Source organism: Micropterus salmoides, unplaced genomic scaffold (assembly GCF_014851395.1).
Source record: "Micropterus salmoides isolate LMB-PRFRI ecotype aquatic unplaced genomic scaffold, ASM1485139v1 Ms_hic_scaffold_3, whole genome shotgun sequence".
Classification (NCBI taxonomy): Eukaryota; Metazoa; Chordata; class Actinopteri; order Centrarchiformes; family Centrarchidae; genus Micropterus; species Micropterus salmoides.
In genome coordinates this window covers 35,892,028-35,910,982 of record NW_024042261.1, presented here as the reverse complement: position 1 = coordinate 35,910,982, position 18,955 = coordinate 35,892,028, and the positions used below count along the sequence as shown (strand labels likewise).

Genomic DNA, 18,955 nt, shown 5'->3' with positions numbered 1-18,955 from the left:
TTCAATGGTGATGGGTCTGAGTCCCACAGAGTCACAGTTTTGACAAGCACAAAGATCACTAGGTTATTAAACTCATCCACCAATTGAATGGCCAAAGAAACCCAGATGTGGAGAATAGATATCTTTAAAAGTTAATTTGAGTAATAATCTCACATGTATGTGGATTTTGGTTCAAATTTACAAGAGAGTCTGTGTGTGACTAGGGTTTTCCGGTTTGAATCCGGTTCAGTCATGACATCTCTTTTGCATTCTCCATTTCTACAGTAGTGTTAAGAGGCACATAATAAGCGAAGGCAAAATACAAACAACTTGGATCCAGACAAAAACACTTTAAGGGCTTTACTCATTTCAAAACCCAGCTTGAACTTCCATGTAGTTCATATAAATCCTGGTTAACATTTGACACCAGGTGTTCACTTTGCAGGACCAAATAATTTTGGCAACAGTCACTGACCCAAACTTCAATGCAATGGTAACAGTATTTCAAAACTGCTTGTGTGAAACATTACTTGATCCTGGGTTTCAAGAGGTGATTGCAAAGGGTTTACATTAAGGTTAATTGCATTGTGAAAACCCTTTGAACAGCCACATTGTTGAATGGAAAGATGATCCAAGGCTCACAGATGAAGTCAATTTGTCCTGTATGTGCATTTCCAGGCCCATTCACTGGTAGACCCAGAACACACAGAGGTTTTACATAACCCATGTAGCCTGGGGACACCTTGGGATCCCTGAGGAGGAGCTGGACAATGTGGAGAAGAAGGACATCTGGGCTGCTATAAAAAGCTTTTTACCGCCAAACGTAATAACTTGGATGTCGACAGAAAAGAAAAAGACGAACGGATTCAATTGATAACATTTACATTTACTCATTTGGCTTACATTTGAGGAACAGCATACAAGTGTGATAGGCAGGCTTTTTGCCTAGTAAGGCCACGGGCGGTTATAGCCTCTCAGTGAAGCTCCACCCCCCTGTCTCTAGAAGCAGGCACACACCTGTGCTGCTTTAGGAGTTGATTTATAGAGCGCACCCAGGATCTCTCTGTAGGCATTGTGGTCCAGTGTGGCTAGAGAGCAGGTATGTTTTGTAGGAGTTATGAGTCAAGGCTGAAAATGTTTTTAACTCTTGTGAACATGTTTTAATTTGTTTTCATCACAGGTATTTTAAGTCACCTATTTTCCAGACCTCATCAGCTGAATAGCCTGTCGTGCTAAAGGTCCACCACAGAGAAGGCAGTGGTTAACACTGAGGTAAAAAGATGTTGTCTAATAGTTATGCAAGTTTACTAGTTTGTGCCTTTTGATAACATGATTCACATTGCAGTGGGCCTAAACATCCGATCCATAAACGAGGTGGAGTCAGAGCTGGGTTGACTATTTACTGCATTGTGTGAGGTAAATATTGTTGGGTATTTAGCGAGTATGTTTTGGCAGTATGTGTTAAGACAACTGAACTAATTAAATTCTTGTAATTTTAGGGTTGTTCAGGCACGCAAAACAGAAGTGGCTAAACAACTGCTGCTACTTGTGTTTGAATTGTTATGTCTATTTTATGAGAATTGTTACAGGTGGATGGGCCCCTGTGAATGTGGTTGCCAACTGCCGGCATCTGCTAGGGGTGTGGCGGCTGTCCCTGTTTTTGGCTGTGCGATTTTCCTCAGCTTCTTAGCCACTTTTTTTTGTTTTCCCTTTTCTAGAGTTCTGACGGACAGACAGGGTGGTGGATTGTGGGAACTCCTTTCCCCTTCAATGCATGTGGTGGTGGGTATGACAGCTGTGCGTGCATGCTTTACTTAGTTTTATTGTGACGTTTGTGTGTATCTTGCTGTGTCTAGGTGGCTGCGCGCCGGTGCGAGTGGTGGTGTCAAAGCACCTGGGTGGCCCACAGGTCTGGTCCCTGTAGGTGCTGAGGTGTCTTTAACAGTGTGCTTTTATCCCTTAGCATCTCTGGCAGTATTGGCATCCACATCTTATTTGTTTTTATTGTTGTGCTTGTGCAGCAAATAAAATTGCCCAAAGCCAGATCTTTTTAACTGCTTAAATAAATCTTCCTTCCAGTCCAAACTCATGTCCTTTGAATTTTATTTGTGTGGTAACCCATGGCAATCGGTGACTATTTGGGGATTTGAACCCCTCACTATTTGACCTGGTTACACAAGCATCAATACAGTAATTTATATAACATTTATTTTGATAATTCTTATTGTTCAGTGTAGTAGTACTCAGCTTGTGTCAGCCCTACTGACTTATATGTAAGAAAACTTTGGGATATGAACACCAACCTTGTGTTCATATCCCAAAGTGAGAGTAAGAGTTATTCTTTGATGCATCTGTATAAAGCTGGGGGCATTTATTCCAAAGGCTCTGCACTTAGACAGAAAAGTAGAGAAATAAAAATCTATTTTATTGATCACAGTAAAGAATCATGTTCTGACCAAATTAAAATCAGAAAAACAGCCAGTTTTGTCCCCGTGAGTAAACTGTTCAATCAAAGAAATGACTGAGCGATCTGACCGACTCATTGGAGGCGGTGTGGAGCTCATTTGCATAACGCGACCTCTGACCTTCATCACTGCAGATTTCTGAGGAGTCGGGGGTGATTATTACCTGGTTTAAAGGTGTGTTTTGGGCGTCAGGACGTGTTGGGGTAGGTTTATTTACCTGTTATCTTTTTGTAATGTCAGACTCCTCTCATGCCAACAATATCAGTATATTTTAGGAGTTTGAAGCAAACAAAGCTTCAGCAAAGTCTGGCAACTAGATAGTTTTATCGACTGCGTGGACGAATCAACATTTATTCCCGTGTATTCAAAGGTGTTTTGGCTTCACACCTTCACCTGTTGAGTAAAACTTTCACATTACTTAGCCGTGTACGAACAAACACGATGGGATATTCGTGACAACTTCAGCACTTTGGGGAAGATTGTTTTTGCTAAGAGGAACTGTGAAGGCTCTTAATTACCCAGCAGAGGGCGCTGCAGCTCAGTTCGTCACCGTGAGAAGAGTCGCGGGAGATTTAAAAAGATCCAATATTTAGATGTGGAAACTAAAGTGTACTGATTACCGACCATAGTGATGTCGATAAAGATTTTGTTGTAGACACACATTCGGAGTCCAACAAAAATAAATTATATCGACTAGTAAAAGCTAAAATTTGTTTTTCTCCTTCTCTGATAGGCTAATCCCGGACTCAGCATCCAATGCGGAAGTTGTACACTTTAAGGTGATGTGTTGTTTTTTTGAATGGATCTGTCCTCCAGTAGAGCTGCAGGCTTAATTTCCAGTACATAACGTTAATAAAAAGGTTATAAAACCCGTTTAATATCACGTTTCCACAGCGCTTTTACTCCAAGCATCTCTAAAGGAGATTCCTGGGATTATTTTAGGCTGTAATCGCGGTGATTTCTGGTGTCGCGGGTTTATTCAGCTACAACCGTGACAGAAAGCGGTTCCTCCCAGAAAGAGGCGCTCGTGTCTGAGAGGAACGAGTCATACTTACCTGGCAGGGGAGACACCATGATCAAGAAGGTGGTTCACCCAGGATGAGGCTCAACCATTGTACAACCAGGTTGCTGCTGACGCCTGTGAATTCCCCAAATGCGGGAATCTCAACTGCATAATTTGTGGTAGTGGGGACTGCGTTCGCGCTCTCCCCCGACATGATGTTCAATTAAAACCTAATCAGTGTCTGAACTTAGTTATAAATCACTGCGAAGACTTCGAGTTAGTCACATCTGATAAAAACACTGGCAGTTAACATTTGCATTAATTATTTAATACACGTTATAATCCGGTGGAGGAAGAAATCTGATCTCATGTAAAAGAAGCAGCAACCTCCGAGTATCAAAAGTAAAAGCAGCCACTGGAAACACGATTTGCCCTGTCAGTGTTTTACCCATACTGTATACAAATACTGCAGTACTGGGTTGTTAATACTTATAGATTAATGTGTGAGCAGCATTTTGATATGTTGGTCGAGGTGGTAAACTACTCTTGGGCAGTTTAACATTTACATACTTGTTCTTGTCGTTTTGTTAATCTGCAAAGTAACTGTTCTTGTAACTATCTGTCAGCTGGAGTGAAAAGTAGGCTACTGAAATGTACAGAAGTGTAGTACAAAGTAGCATGAAGTGGAAATAAGTACAGCTGTAGTGGCACTAACGGAAAATAAAACACTAATCTGAGTTTGTAATTTCCAGTTTCCACATTAAAGCATATATTTTTGAATGTGGGATCTTTCCACTGCAAACTTCAGTACTTGTGTGTATTTAAACGTGTACTACCTGCAGTAATGTCTCGTGTCCTCTAGCGACTCAATTCAAATTCAATTCAAATTAGCTTATTGGGCTGAATGTAATAACAACATTGCCAAAGCGTCATACATACAACATAAGAACAATCAGTCCCATACATTTCATTCAACAAGTAATTAAAGCGTAAAGTAATCAAAGCGTATGTGTGTTTGTGTTTAAAAAAGAAAAAAATATATTAAAAATTAAAATAAAATAAATAAATAAAACAGTAAGCGTGTGTGTTTGTGTTAAAAAAATATTAAAAATCAAAATAAATAAATAAATAAAACGTTAAGTGTGTGTGTTAAAAAGCAACAAAAATATTTTAAAAAATAAATGAAACAGTGTGTGTATATTAATAGACAAAAAAAATTAATTGATTAAAAAATAATAATAGAAAAGAAAAGAAATCAGTATCAAATGTAAAAACAAAACAATTACTAAAATATCAAATGATCAAAATAATAATAATTTGAAAATCTGTACAGTTATTTGTTAGTCTGAGGTTCCACTGGTTGTCCTCACTTCATGGCATGAGGAGACATATTTTGCAGCACTTATTTCACATTTGGGCATTTCTCCCAGTAAATAGGGGAGTTTCTATTTTGGAAATGTGTTTTTGTCTTAGTGTTTTATATTTAGGGCATGAGGTTAGAAAGTGCAGCTCTGTCTCTACATGTCCTCTGTCACACTGGGAGCAGAGTCTCTTGCGACTGTCGGAGCTCCATTTGTTTCTGAAAACAGACGCTATGTCGTAAAAAGCAAACCGTTTCTTCACCCGCAGAGGACTCTGTAATGTTATGAAAGCTCTTTGTTTCTTAGAATTAACATTAAAGTAAAATACGCACAGTTGTTTGTATTATTGTAACGTTGTTGAGAGTCTACTGCTTTAAATTCTGATTGGATTAGAAGGCCCCCCACGTGACCCGGAAGCGTCGAGGCGCCACTTTATTTTCGTTTCTTTCTTCTAAATAACATTATTTGTAGCGACTCCGTGACATTTTCCTCGACTGTCGCTCGTTGTCCTTTGCTGCTCTTATTTGCCGACTGTCCTTAAAGTGTCCCGCAGCTTTTCCACCCTCAGTGAAAGTGAGTGTGCGGTGAATGAGGCCTTTGCCTCCGACGTCATCACGTTATCGCTTCTCGGCCTTTTGGCTAAGATCAAGTGTAGTATCTGTTCTTATCAGTTTAATATCTGATACGTCTCCTACCCGGGGACCATATATTAAATTGATTTTTGGAGCAGGGAGATGGAATAGGGGCTTGCTCCGTCCACTCCACGCATCGACCTGGTATTGCAGTATCTCCAGGACCGGTGCACCCCCCACTCTGTGTTCAATGATAAAGGTGCGCTGGACTTTACTCTCACTACAGAATTATTACAGTGCTGCACGCTGAGCTTTGAATGCGGCGTTACTCAGATCGTTAAACAAAGAGGAAGAGATTTGCTATAAAAATAGAACTTCAGTAAAAAGACATTGTCACTAATATGCACCTAAAGTTTTAGAAGTAAAACTCACTCAGTATACAGAATTAAAGTATTATATTAATTAATGTGAAGAACATTACTTCTAATCCATCAAGGTGTAAGTGAAGCTCAATTTTGCTACTTTATAAGTTTATTAAACAGTAAACAACTGGGGAGCTTTAAATTACTTTATGCTTGCCGAAGAATTAGGCAATTAAAATGAAAGTCTGGGATGTCGATGCATAAAATAAAGGAATTTAGCCAGGCCAAAGAGTTAGTTTATAAAGACATGAATGCAGGTGATTTACAAATCAAGTCCACAGATGAGAATGTTTTTGTCAGACGCTCTGTTGATCGAGTGTACTTGCTAATGCTAATTCTCTTCGCCACAACTTACAATAAATTAGCTTTAAGTTCTGTAGTTTCCATATATTTTTATATCCACAACAAAGTAAAGACTGAAAGGACTGTTAACGTCTTGTTGATGAGTACTGACTACTGAGCTGGTAACCATCATTTATCTGGTCACATGTTCACAGTAAGGTCTTGTGTTTGTATCTGAGTCAAACTGAATGGTGTTGTGGCTCCTGCCACACTGCTGCACATGTTTTGGCTGTGCCATAAGCTACACAATTTTTGGCAGTCCATCTTTGAGGCATTTTCTGGAATATGTGGGAGAACAATACACCCATCTCCTCTGATTTCACCTTTTGGCGTGGCTCCGGTGGATGCCACCTTTTCTGGGTGTCAATTGAGCATGATGGCCTTCTGCTCTTTGTTGGCTAGGAGGCTTATCCTGTTTAAATGGAAAGATGCTTTCCCCCCAACATATGGCCAATGGATTAGGGAGGTCATGAGTTATGTTCACTTAGAAAAAATTAGATACACTGTAAGAGGGTCCACTAGAAAATTCTGTCATTTGGCAGCCATTTATTTCCTTCGTAGAAGGCATGGCAGCTACTAACATATCTATGTAACCCAATCATGTGTGCATACCTTTGTTTTTGGTTTTTTTCTCGTCGGTTGGTTTGTGCGTTTGTTATTATTTATTGATGTTGTCTCTTTCTTTTGTTTACCTACTTATTTTAATTATATATGTATGAATCTGCCGGGATGTATGGAATTTTTCTGGGGGTCCGGTACTTTTGGGTGGGGGGTACTGGGATGGTTTGTTTGTATGGACAGGAACTAGATTTGACTATTTCATGTGTGAATTGTATTCCCTTTGTTTGTTATATCTGAAAATAAAAGAGACCTTGGTTAAAAAAAACTGAATGGTGTTGCCCTTTAACATCTCCGCTACCAGCCCACACTCCGTATCTTTGGTCCAAGCTGGACTCGAATCGGTGACCCTCCGATTTCCATGCCAAGTTTTTATAGACTGATCTACTGCCACCCATTAATGGAAACCTCTGCAGGTGATTTGAGTTCATTAGCTGATTACAGCTCTCCTTTAGTTGACATTTCTATATTATAAATTCATAAATAAATACATTTTGAGATACGGGAGTTTTGATATCCATGAGCTGTGAGTCTTAATCACCAAAGTTAAAACAAAAAAATGCTTGAAATATATAACTTCAGAGACATACATGTCACTGTTGTCTTCTTCATCATAAAAACAAGACAATGACAGAACAGTACATTAGTTTGCAAAACATTTTCAAAATTTTACAAAGGATGACAGAAGCTTATATATATAATTCAGCTACTTGACATTAATGAATCCATCATCTCTCATTATGTGCTTGTGCTGTGGCCAAACAACATAAAGAGAGCATCAAGGCAAACACAAAGGACTTAGACAGCTTGTGTTAAAAGTTTTCAAAACGTCTTCAAACCAACCAAAACACAAAGTTACAGTTTCTTAGTTCATTTATGGCCAAAGCTTGTTTTTAGTTTTGATGTGGCTCAGGAGGTAGAGAAGTTGTCCATGATTCCCACATGTCATCAAGTATCCTCCCGTAACATGTCCTCTCCAGAGATCGCCTCTCTCTCCTGGGGCCACATGAAGGTGAAAGGATGCTCCTCCAGCTACAAGGACTGTAAGGTCTGGCCTGGAGGCAGCCGGGCCTGGGACTGGAGAGAGACTGGGACCGATGTGAGTGGAACCGTAAAACTGAAATATATACATATACCTTCTCATTCAATGTGTTTTCTTTATTTTCATGACTATTTACATTGTAGATTCTCACTGAAGTTGTCAAAACTATGAATGAACACATATGGAATTATGTACTTAACAAAAAAGTGTGAAATAACTGAAAACATGTCTTGTATTTTAGATTCCTCAAAGTAGGCACCCTTTGCTTTTTAGATAGCGCTGCAAACCCTTGGTGTTCTCTCAATGAGCTTCATGAGGTAGTCACCTGAAATGGTTTTCACTTCACAGGTATGCCTTGTCAGGGTTAATTAGTAAAAATTTTTCCCTTATTAACGGGGTTGGGACCATCAGTTGTGTCGTGCAGAAGTCAGGTTGATACACAGCCGACAGCCCTATCGGACAACTGTTAGAAATCATATTATGGCAAGAAACAATCAGCTAAGTAAAGGGAAACAAGTGGCCATCATTACTTTAACAAATGAAGGTCAGTTAGTCCGGAAAATTGCGAAAACTTTGAATGTGTCCCCAAGTGCAGTCGCAAAAACCATCAAGCGCTACAATGAAACTGGCTCACATGAGGACCGCCCCAGGAAAGGAAGACCAAGAGTCACCTCTGCTGCTGAGGATAAGTTCATCCGAGTCACCAGCCTCAGAAATCGCAGGTTAACAGCAGCTCAGATTAGAGACCAGCTGAATGCCGCACAGAGTTCTAGCAGCAGACACATCTCTAGAACAACTGTTATGAGGAGACTTTGCGAATCAGGCCTTCATGGTCAAGTAGCTGCTAGGAAACCACTGCTAAGGAGAAGCAACAAGCAGAAGAGATTTGTTTGGGCCAAGAAAACACAAGGAATGGACATTAGACCAGTGGAAATCTGTGCTTTGGTCTAACGAGTCCAAATTTAAGGTCTTTGGTTACAACCGCCGTCTCTTTTGTGACGCAGAAAAGGTGAACGGATGGATTCTACATGCCTGGTTCCCACCGTGGAGCATGGAGGAGGAGGTGTGATGGTGTGGGGTGCTTTGCTGGTGACACTGTTGGGGATTTATTCAAAATTGAAGGCGTACTGAACCAGCACGGCTACCACAGCGTCCTGCAGCGACATGCCATCCCATCCGGTTTGCGTTTAGTTGGATCATCATTTATTTTTCAACAGGACAATGACCCCAAACACACGTCCAGGCTGTGTAAGGGCTGTTTGACCAAGAAGGAGGTGTTGATATGCGCATAGATAAGATACTTGCCTTTGGTGTGGGAGTCCCGGGTTCATTTCCCACTGTGAGATATCCACCATTGTGTCCCTGAGCAAGATACTTAACCCCTAGTTGCTCCAGAGGTGTGCGACCTCTGACATGTATAGCTTAAGTAAGTTAAGTAAGCTAAAAGAGAGTGATGGAGTGCTGCGCCAGATGACCTGGCCTCCACAGTCACCGGAACTGAACCCAATCGAGTTGGTTTGGGGTGAGCTGGCTAAGCAAGTGCTAAGCATCTCTGGGAACTCCTTCAAGACTGTTGGAAAACCATTTCAGGTGACTACCTCTTGAAGCTCGCCAAGAGTGTGCAAAGCAGTAATCAGAGCAAAGGCAACTTGAAAAAATGAGAAGGTGAGAAGGTTCCCGTTTATCAGGCAAATACGCCTTTAACCTCACAGGTGCCCCCCACAACAACCCCTATATACAATCTTCATATGTCCACCCAAAAGGGCTCAGGCAGTAACTTTTTAAAGGGTAAGATCCTGTGTTTAACCAGAAATAGCTGTTATATCGCTCTCTTCAAACTCCATTGACAAAAAAAACTGCCGCTGCCAAGTTATTTTTTCTGTGACTTTGGTGTTTAAAAGATGAATTCGGATGCAAACTAACTTAAGCTGTTGTGGGGGCACCTGTGAGGTTGAAGGCTTGTTTGCCTGTTAAACGGGAACTGCCTGTCCTGGGAGGTTTCCTGCATTCGGTCTTCCACGATGAAAGAGAATAAATTATTTCATCAGGAGAACTACTGGATATGGTTCCCAGTATTATGGCTTGTACATGCATTTGCTAGTGTGTTTGTAATCTCTTCAATGCTCCAAATAGTGTCACAATTACATCCATACGGATTAATCACATCAAAAACACAAGATGGCGGCAGTGCCTTAATGACGTCTGATGATGATGATTTCATTCCATATATTCAGACGGACAAACTTCATATATATATATATAATTTCCTAAACGGCATGCCATAATAAATATATATACTGTACATGTACAAGAATTTACATTGGCAACACAATATGACACTTTATAAGCAACAGGCCTTAGCAGAGCACGCTGGGGTTTCCCCTTTAACTGTCATGATATTGTTCATATATTATTTTGCTTTTCCCTCCGCAGCATTACCCAGGAGTACAGCCTGCTGACCTGGAGGAGGTGCTGAAGAAGGGAATAGACTTGCTGGTCATCGGCAGAGGCATGAGTGAAGCTCTGCAGGTAAAACAGAACTTTTATATACAGTCTATGATTCTACTTCAATGTCAAGTATGCATTGAGAATTCCTACTGATGAGGCTTACTGCATTATCAGATTTAGATACTGAAGGTACTGTATGTAGAACTAGTAGTTGAGAGCAGGGGCAAAAGTACCATTTTTCAGAAAAACCTGATTTTAAAAGATTATGTTGTAGACAGTGAGATATTTTGCTGTGGTCACTAACTCACAGGTGTGGTCTATCAATATCAGGTGGTATTTTGTACAAATTTAGAACAACTTCTGTATAATTTCACTTTAAACATAAGCGGCACATTGTTACTTTCACTTACAAGGCTTGATATGTTGTGTTTGGTTTCTTGTCTTTGTTTTTACAGCACAACATATTGTTATACATTAAGTAATTGGCAACTTTTGTACTTCAAAAATTTGAATGAATGATGAGTCATTCACGTAAGTCATGTGTGGACCGCACCACATGCTGTATGTGCGCAGCTAACATTTCTGAGCCCCGTTTGTTTGGGTGAAGTCCGTCTGTCTTAAAAAGAGACATTCTTTGCCAGAAAATATTAAAATTATCCACATAAAACACATGGTGAGCCCTGCAGGCGGACTGGAGCCAGTCGTGGAGGCCAAGGAGTCTACTGAAGCGGCCAGCACCGCGACCACCTGTGGGAATGGGACCAGAGATAAAAACGGACTTTACACACTGCATTTAAAAAGTTAAGAAGACGGTTAAAATCTAATTTTGTCAGCTCAGACTGCTGAAGAGCTGTGTCATGTGTTCCGACATGGACTATCACTCTTGTGATGGAGGACGTGATTTAAAATGTCAGCTGTGGTGGCACCGGGGAAGCAGTGAGTGGTAGCGTTAAAGAAACGGAGGTTTCTGGTTATGGAGTCACCAATTATTGTGGCAGACTGGCGGCCCAGCCGATCACCGTTAGCAGCCGGTGGAGGAGATGCAACAGTGTCGGCAGGCGCTGTGCGCCGAAAGAGATCCGTATCAGAGAGACTCGAAGCCGCAGGTGCATCAGCTGGATGGACCGGAGTGTCGTTAGACAAGGCTGCATAGCGGTTGGAGAGGCCGATGTGCGGAGGAGAGGCAGCCCCGTCCGAGCCTCTCTTGCAGCCACGGACCACCACTTCAGCCCAGGTTGACTGATGCTTTGGAGTCGAGCAGGATGAAAGCCTGGGAAGACTAGAGGGGTCCCAAAACACGGTGTCCTGGATGTTAGCGGTTGCGCTAAGAGAAACAATCTGTTTGGCTTGTACTGAAACCACATCCATAAAGCCAGTCAGCAGGGAATCTTTCTCTTTGAGTTCCTCTGAAAGTCGTCGGATGTCTTCCATAAGGTCAGCAATCTTCTTGTTCGCTTTCTTAAGGAGTGTAAAGTCCTCATGGGACAGAGTAATCTCGGCTAGCATAGTCACCGGAGCTTTGTTGTGGTCAGAAAATCTGTACAATTATTTGTTAGTCTGAGGCATATTTTGCAGCAATTATTTCGCATTTGGGCATTTCTCCCAGTAAATAGGGGAGTTTCTGTGTGATATGAATTCGAATTCGGGGTATATTTGGGAAATGTTTGCAAAGTGTTTTTGTCTTTGTGTTTTATATTTAGGGCATGAGGTTAGAAAGTGCAGCTCTGTCTCTACATGTCCTCTGTCACACTGGGAGCAGAGTCTCTTGCGACTGTCGGAGCTCCATTTGTTTCTGAAAACAGACGCTATGTCGTAAAAAGCAAACCGTTTCTTCACCCGCAGAGGACTCTGTAATGTTATGAAAGCTTTTTGTTTGTTAGAATTAACATTAAAGTAAAATACGCACAGTTGTTTGTATTATTGTAACGTTGTTGAGAGTCTACTGCTTTAAATTCTGATTGGATTAGAAGGCCCCCCACGTGACCCAGAAGCGTCGAGGCGCCACTTTATTTTCGTTTCTTTCTTCTAAATAACATTATTTGTAGCGACTCCGTGACATTTTCCTCGACTGTCGCTCGTTGTCCTTTGCTGCTCTTATTTGCCGACTGTCCTTAAAGTGTCCCGCAGCTTTTCCACCCTCAGTGAAAGTGAGTGTGCGGTGAATGAGGCCTTTGCCTCCGACGTCATCACGTTATCGCTTCTCGGCCTTTTGGCTAAGATCAAGTGTAGTATCTGTTCTTATCAGTTTAATATCTGATACGTCTCCTACCCGGGGACCATATATTAAATTGATTTTTGGAGTAGGGAGATGGAATAGGGGCTTGCTCCGTCCACTCCACGCATCGACCTGGTATTGCAGTATTTCCAGGACCGGTGCACCCCCCACTCTGTGTTCAATGATAAAGGTGCGCTGGACTTTACTCCGACTACAGAATTATTACAGTGCTGCACGCTGAGCTTTGAATGCGGCGTTACTCAGATCGTTAAACAAAGAGGAAGAGATTTGCTATAAAAATAGAACTTCAGTAAAAAGACATTGAGATATTGTCACTAATATGCACCTAAAGTTTTAGAAGTAAAACTCACTCAGTATACAGAATTAAAGTATTATATTAATTAATGTGAAGAACATTACTTCTAATCCATCAAGGTGTAAGTGAAGCTCAATTTTGCTACTTTATAAGTTTATTAAACAGTAAACAACTGGGGAGCTTTAAATTACTTTATGCTTGCCGAAGAATTAGGCAATTAAAATGAAAGTCTGGGATGTCGATGCATAAAATAAAGGAATTTAGCCAGGCCAAAGAGTTAGTTTATAAAGACATGAATGCAGGTGATTTACAAATCAAGTCCACAGATGAGAATGTTTTTGTCAGACGCTCTGTTGATCGAGAGTGTACTTGCTAATGCTAATTCTCTTCGCCACAACTTACAATAAATTAGCTTTAAGTTCTGTAGTTTCCATATATTTTTATATCCACAACAAAGTAAAGACTGAAAGGACTGTTAACTTCTTGTTGATGAGTACTGACTACTGAGCTGGTAACCATCATTTATCTGGTCACATGTTCGCAGTAAGGTCTTGTGTTTGTATCTGAGTCAAACTGAATGGTGTTGCCCTTTAATTACAGGAGGGAGAATAATACCAGGGGTGTGTTTCCAGTCTGTGGGCACGAGAAAGGGTAAGCAGCAGCACAAGGCTTTGCTTCATGATTTCCTTTTATGACATAATGAACTACTGACAACAGCATTGCAGCTCCGTTTATAATTCTTTATTAACCTGTTGAGGTTTGTTAATGCAACACCAGATTTTGACATACAGATTTAAGTGGTTTGGTGGGTAGCATGAGCCAGTCTATGGCCAGTACAAAAATAGCTTCCGGTCAGCTCCTATGAATAACAGCAGATCTGGCAGTGGAGGGTTTTGGCTTTTGCAGCTGACAAACTCATGATCATCTCAACTTATTTTGTTGCGTGTTATAATCCTCTGCTGCTTCAACACAATCACGAAGCCTTTTTCACTCCTAAGGTATAATAATGATCAACAGCATATTAAGTAGCAATACTAATAAAGTACCTGATTCTTGTAGATTATAATTATTTCTAGACCCCTTGGAACATTTGTGGGTATTTAATGTTACAGGTACATCTCAAAAAATTTGAATATCCTGAAAAAGTTTACTGTGAGTGCCAGAACCAGACAGAGATTAGAAGTAGACATGTTTATTAATCCTGGAAGGAGAAATTCAATATTTAATTGTAACAACACATGGAAAAATGTCAAAAGGAGGGGACTGCCATGTAGTGCGGCGCCCCGAGCAGTTAGGGGTTTCTGGGGTTTGCACAAGGCCGCTTTTGGCAGCCTCTCCACTACCAGCCCACACTCCGTATCTTTGGTCCAAGCTGGACTCGAATCGGTGACCCTCCGATTTCCAAGCCAAGTTCTTATAGACTGATCTACTGCCACCCATTAATGGAAACCTCTGCAGGTGATTTGAGTTAATTAGCTGATTACAGCTCTCCTTTAGTTGACATTTCTATATTATAAATTCATAAATAAATACATTTTGAGATACGGGAGTTTTGATATCCATGAGCTGTGAGTCTTAATCACCAAAGTTAAAACAAAAAAAAGGAAATATATCACTTTATGTGTAATGAATCTAGAAAATATGAATATTTTACTTTTTTAATGAAATTACAGAAGAAAATTTACTTTTCCACAATAGTCTAAATTTTTTTAGATGCACCTGTCGTGCTTTAGAGAAGAGAACAGTGGCATACTGTTGTCTTCTTCATCATAAAAACAAGACAATGACAGAACAGTACATTAGTTTGCAAAACATTTTCAAAATTTTACAAAGGATGACAGAAGCTTATATATATAATTCAGCTACTTGACATTAATGAATCCATCATCTCTCATTATGTGCTTGTGCTGTGGCCAAACAACATAAAGAGAGCATCAAGGCAAACACAAAGGACTTAGACAGCTTGTGTTAAAAGTTTATCAAAACCTCTCACAGGGCTAGAACAAAGGTCATGCACCTTTCTTATAGCCCTTGTCTTCAAACCAACCAAAACACAAAGTTACAGTTTCTTAGTTCAGTTATGGCCAAAGCTTGTTTTTAGTTTTGCTGACAAGATGTGGCTCAGGAGGTAGAGAAGTTGTCCATGATTCCCACATGTCATCAAGTATCCTTGGGCAAGACATTGAAGCCCATATTGCTCCAGCACCTTGCATGGTGGCTCTCTGCTGTGTGTGTGAATGAGAGGCCTTTAAAAGGATTTTCAAGCCCTGCTGGAACTAACGTGTACATTACTCTGCACAGAGTCATCATGTTACGTCTGTGTCTCAACCTCGTCTCACAGCAGGTATCCTCCCGTAACATGTCCTCTCCAGAGATCGCCTCTCTCTCCTGGGGCCACATGAAGGTGAAAGGATGCTCCTCCAGCTACAAGGACTGTAAGGTCTGGCCTGGAGGCAGCCGGGCCTGGGACTGGAGAGAGACTGGGACCGATGTGAGTGGAACCATAAAACTGAAATATATACACACACTGTACATGTACATTAGCAACACAATATGACAGACACTTTATAAGCAACAGGCCTTAGCAGAGCACGCTGGGGTTTCCCCTTTAACTGTCATGATATTGTTCATATATTATTTTGCTTTTCGCTCCGCAGCATTACCCAGGAGTACAGCCTGCTGACCTGGAGGAGGTGCTGAAGAAGGGAATAGACTTGCTGGTCATCGGCAGAGGCATGAGTGAAGCTCTGCAGGTAAAACAGAACTTTTATATACAGTCTGTGATTCTACTTCAATGTCAAGTATGCATTGAGAATTCCTACTGATGAGGCTTACTGCATTATCAGATTTAGACGTAGAATGAGTACAGTAGAGTCAGGGAAAAAATTATGTTGTTTTTTCAATTACGTTCTGTGGTTTTTGTATAAACCTATCAAGACAGACAGTGTAGGGGAAATGGACGTGACCAAAATCATATTTGAGGAAGTAAATTTATGTGTTTCCCACATTCTCTGGAAACCAGCGGTTTCATTTATGGGTCAGATGAGTCAGTACCTGTGCAGTTCCAGGGGCTTTATGTCATCATCATCTAACTGGTTTGGGATGTTACTATGAAAAACCTTGGACATGAAAATGGAGGCTGCGTGTTAACAGGGCGGGGTTGTAGTTGCTGGAGGCGCGTCTACACAGGAGGCGGTGTGAATACACTTCAGGGTGCAGTACAGCTGGATTGAATGAAATATGATCATATCTGTTTCATTAGACACGCGTGAGATGAAATAAAAAAACGCAGCTTCTGTGGAGACATGCCATGAGTCCGTTTTGTGCCGTCTCTTCTCTTAGGTTCCCTCCTCCACTCTGGACTTCGTGAAGCAGAAAGGGGTCGACGTCAGAGTCTTGCAGACGGAGAAGGCCGTCGCTGAATACAACAAACTGGCTGGGCAGGGCGCCAAGGTGGGCGGGGTCTTCCACTCCACCTGTTGATGATTTACAGAGGATGAAGAGATCAAATGTTGTTTAAACAACTTCAGTTTGCCACTGATATAATTTCAAACATCACTTTTAGATCAAAATGAAGATTCAGTACAAGTACATTTGACTTTAGAGGCAAATTTGGTGGAACGTAAAAGTACAATGACCACTTTTCAACTCTCAGTTAAAAAAGAGATTTTGGTAAAACGCAATGAATGTACAGCAGAGTCTATTTTTAATGAGGTGAAAATGTATTTATGCTTGTTTGCTACACATAATAAAAAGAGAAAAAAACTCCACTCCGTGACATTGGTTTGTTTTTATAAGAAACAATTATAGAGTACAAAAATATTCCTGTACAAATGACACACCGTGACGGGAAAAACATATTTATATGAATGCCATTTGCTTGCTCAAATTATTTTTTAAATATATTTTGAAGAGAAGGGTATACTGCCACATCAACACTGTCACAGCAGACTACTGTATAGAACAGGTAGACTTAAGTAAATATTATGATTGCTCATTAAATGATGACGTTATTCTCGTAATATTGCAACTTTTTTTCTTGATACACAGATATTTGGGATAGATTTTGTGCCGAAAGTTTTGAACGTGAGCAGAAAACTTACTGAAACACAGGAGCTATTATAGAGATCTATTTTATTGGGTTTTAATGTCACCATTTATGTAAATAATTCAACTAATAGTAATTATATTATTAAAAGTAATGAGATCAAACAAAAGATCACAAAAAACTCGTAGCTTGGACTATATTATTCTTAATGTTGAATAAAAAGGGGAGGCACAGTGGGTGGTTTTGTTGCTCTGAGGTAATAAAACGGATGACAAAGGAAACTGTTTCCAGGGGACAATAAAAGGGACGGACACAGCTCGTTTAAGTTACCACTGACATGTGCCCTACTTGCAGCGTTTCTGTATTTGGTCACACACTGTGCTTGCTGTATTTGTTTGCACTCACTTTACATTAAGCTGCTGAGCCTTGGCCCCGCTGACTGATGCTGCTGTAATGAAGTCTTAACGTAACTCAGGTTGATTGTTTCCTAAAACCTTGTTCCTCCACAGGCTTAGCTAATGTGACATTAATAAGACTAATGCTGGTTCTACACGGTGACCCCTGGGTCACGACTACCCGGTTAATCTGACTGAATGGACGTACTAATCTGTGACATGGTGGCAGCAACGTAACGTAAGAAAACAAAGTGTGTCAGTAATATTTACATCATAATATTTTTTTAGTAGTGTTCTTATAAATAGAAGTAAAACACCCCTGTATATTTAAATTATAGATTATATAGATAGATGTGTCTGTCCCACAACAGCTTTGACAAGGCTCATTAAAAGACACATTTAAAACCTACATAAAAATCAGCAGCTGTACAGAGTTGTTGTTCAGAGTGATTATTGCAGATGGTATAAAATGTTTCTTAGAATTCAACCCACTGTACACGTTAAACTAAATCCGTTACGTGATACATGTGGTGGAAATTGTTTAAATTTCCTTGTGGAGAATTGAACCGAGAAATAAGTTATAATAATAAACAAACAGTTGCCTTTGTGATTTTTATTAAAGTATGAAAAAAAAAAAAAAGAGTACTCAAACGATTCATCTGGGCCAGAGGACTTGAACACCCAAGGGAGATTTGAAGCATCTGGCCCAGAGCGAAGGACAATCAAAACGTTTTTAAAAAGCATGGAAATAATTGTGGAGTCTACAGGGAAGCTTTTGACACTCAGGAACCAAGTAGGCACAGGGCAAATAATTCATACATCCACACTGGTATCCTCAATTTTCTGCTGAAAAAAACCTCAATATATAAGAGGTTATTTATTTATATAGATAAATAGAGACTGTCATGGTAAACCATTTATAATCATTAATCATTTGTCATTAATAATCTCTCTCTTCCTGCAGGCAGTTAATCTCTCCGACAGATAGGTGGCCTTGTTCCGGGCAGGACATCACGGCCAGCCCATGACCCCGGTGCCGCGGTGTATGGTGGGAAATATGGGATCAGGTAAGCTCCTCAACTGCGTCAAAACACGCAGACGTAACTGGACAAATACAGGAAGTCGTTGGGATTTGCCTTCAGAATAAAAGCGCTGTGTTTGATGTGATTTTATTTTAAGGCGATAAACTTGAGTTGAGTTCTACTAGTTGGATATTATCAGGTAATTAAACTATAACAACAATATTTCACAGTTTATTTTTTATCTTTACGTAGTCTTCATTGTGCTGTTGTCTCATATTGTTTCTGTCATATTGTAGGATAAACATCCATTTACACATACATTGATAGATTAGGTGTGCAGAACAATGAGCGAACCTTTAAATAGGTCTCACTAAACCGACCACATCAGAGTTGCTTTTGTTTCAGTGATGCCTCCATGTACTGCAAAATCACAAAGGTGTTTTCAGCTTAAGGTAAATTAGATTTTGGAGTACCGCGTTTATATGTTTAAACATTATATCATGCAGAAATGTAGCAATGCCGTTATCCCAGGTTAGTTGAACCAACATACTAATTGTGTTTCTCTGAGGAAAGAAAAAGACAGGATTCTCTGGCACGTGAACACGTGTCTGTTCACTGTCGCTTTCAACTTAAATCATGTCATGAAGTAGCTGGCGAGAAAAACGAAGATGAAATGATGAACGGTGTGAGGTGAGAATAAGTTGGAG

The 18,955-nt window shown here is 40.4% G+C and overlaps 1 protein-coding gene, 1 long non-coding RNA gene and 3 other non-coding genes across 9 annotated transcripts; all 5 read left to right on the top strand.

Annotated features, from left to right (window-relative positions):
• Positions 1-989: 989 nt before the first annotated feature.
• LOC119883131 lies at positions 990-2,064 on the top strand. Of its 2 annotated transcripts, none has more exons than XR_005440591.1 (4): positions 990-1,078; positions 1,160-1,251; positions 1,325-1,395; positions 1,569-2,064. It is a non-coding gene; the product is annotated as an uncharacterized LOC119883131 (long non-coding RNA). The 2 variants fall into 2 exon arrangements; XR_005440590.1 differs by having other exon boundaries at positions 1,479-2,064.
• Positions 2,065-3,491: 1,427 nt separating this feature from the next.
• LOC119883652 lies at positions 3,492-3,656 on the top strand. The gene has a single exon (XR_005440723.1). It is a non-coding gene; the product is annotated as a U1 spliceosomal RNA (small nuclear RNA).
• Positions 3,657-5,427: 1,771 nt separating this feature from the next.
• Positions 5,428-5,618, top strand: LOC119883660. The gene has a single exon (XR_005440730.1). It is a non-coding gene; the product is annotated as a U2 spliceosomal RNA (small nuclear RNA).
• A 2,081-nt stretch (positions 5,619-7,699) lies between these two features.
• LOC119883130 (mth938 domain-containing protein) lies at positions 7,700-16,553 on the top strand. Of its 4 annotated transcripts, none has more exons than XM_038693660.1 (5): positions 7,700-7,861; positions 10,238-10,333; positions 15,128-15,274; positions 15,441-15,536; positions 16,126-16,553. In XM_038693660.1, exons 1-5 carry the CDS (start codon positions 7,730-7,732, stop codon positions 16,264-16,266), a joined length of 612 nt encoding a protein of 203 aa, XP_038549588.1. In that variant the 5' UTR covers positions 7,700-7,729; the 3' UTR covers positions 16,267-16,553. The 4 variants fall into 4 exon arrangements, with proteins under 4 accessions (XP_038549588.1, XP_038549587.1, XP_038549589.1 ...); XM_038693659.1 differs by having other exon boundaries at positions 15,125-15,274; XM_038693661.1 differs by lacking the exons at positions 7,700-7,861; positions 10,238-10,333 and adding an exon at positions 13,378-13,434 and having other exon boundaries at positions 15,125-15,274.
• On the top strand, positions 12,446-12,636 carry LOC119883661. Its single transcript, XR_005440731.1, has one exon. It is a non-coding gene; the product is annotated as a U2 spliceosomal RNA (small nuclear RNA).
• Positions 16,554-18,955: the final 2,402 nt, after the last annotated feature.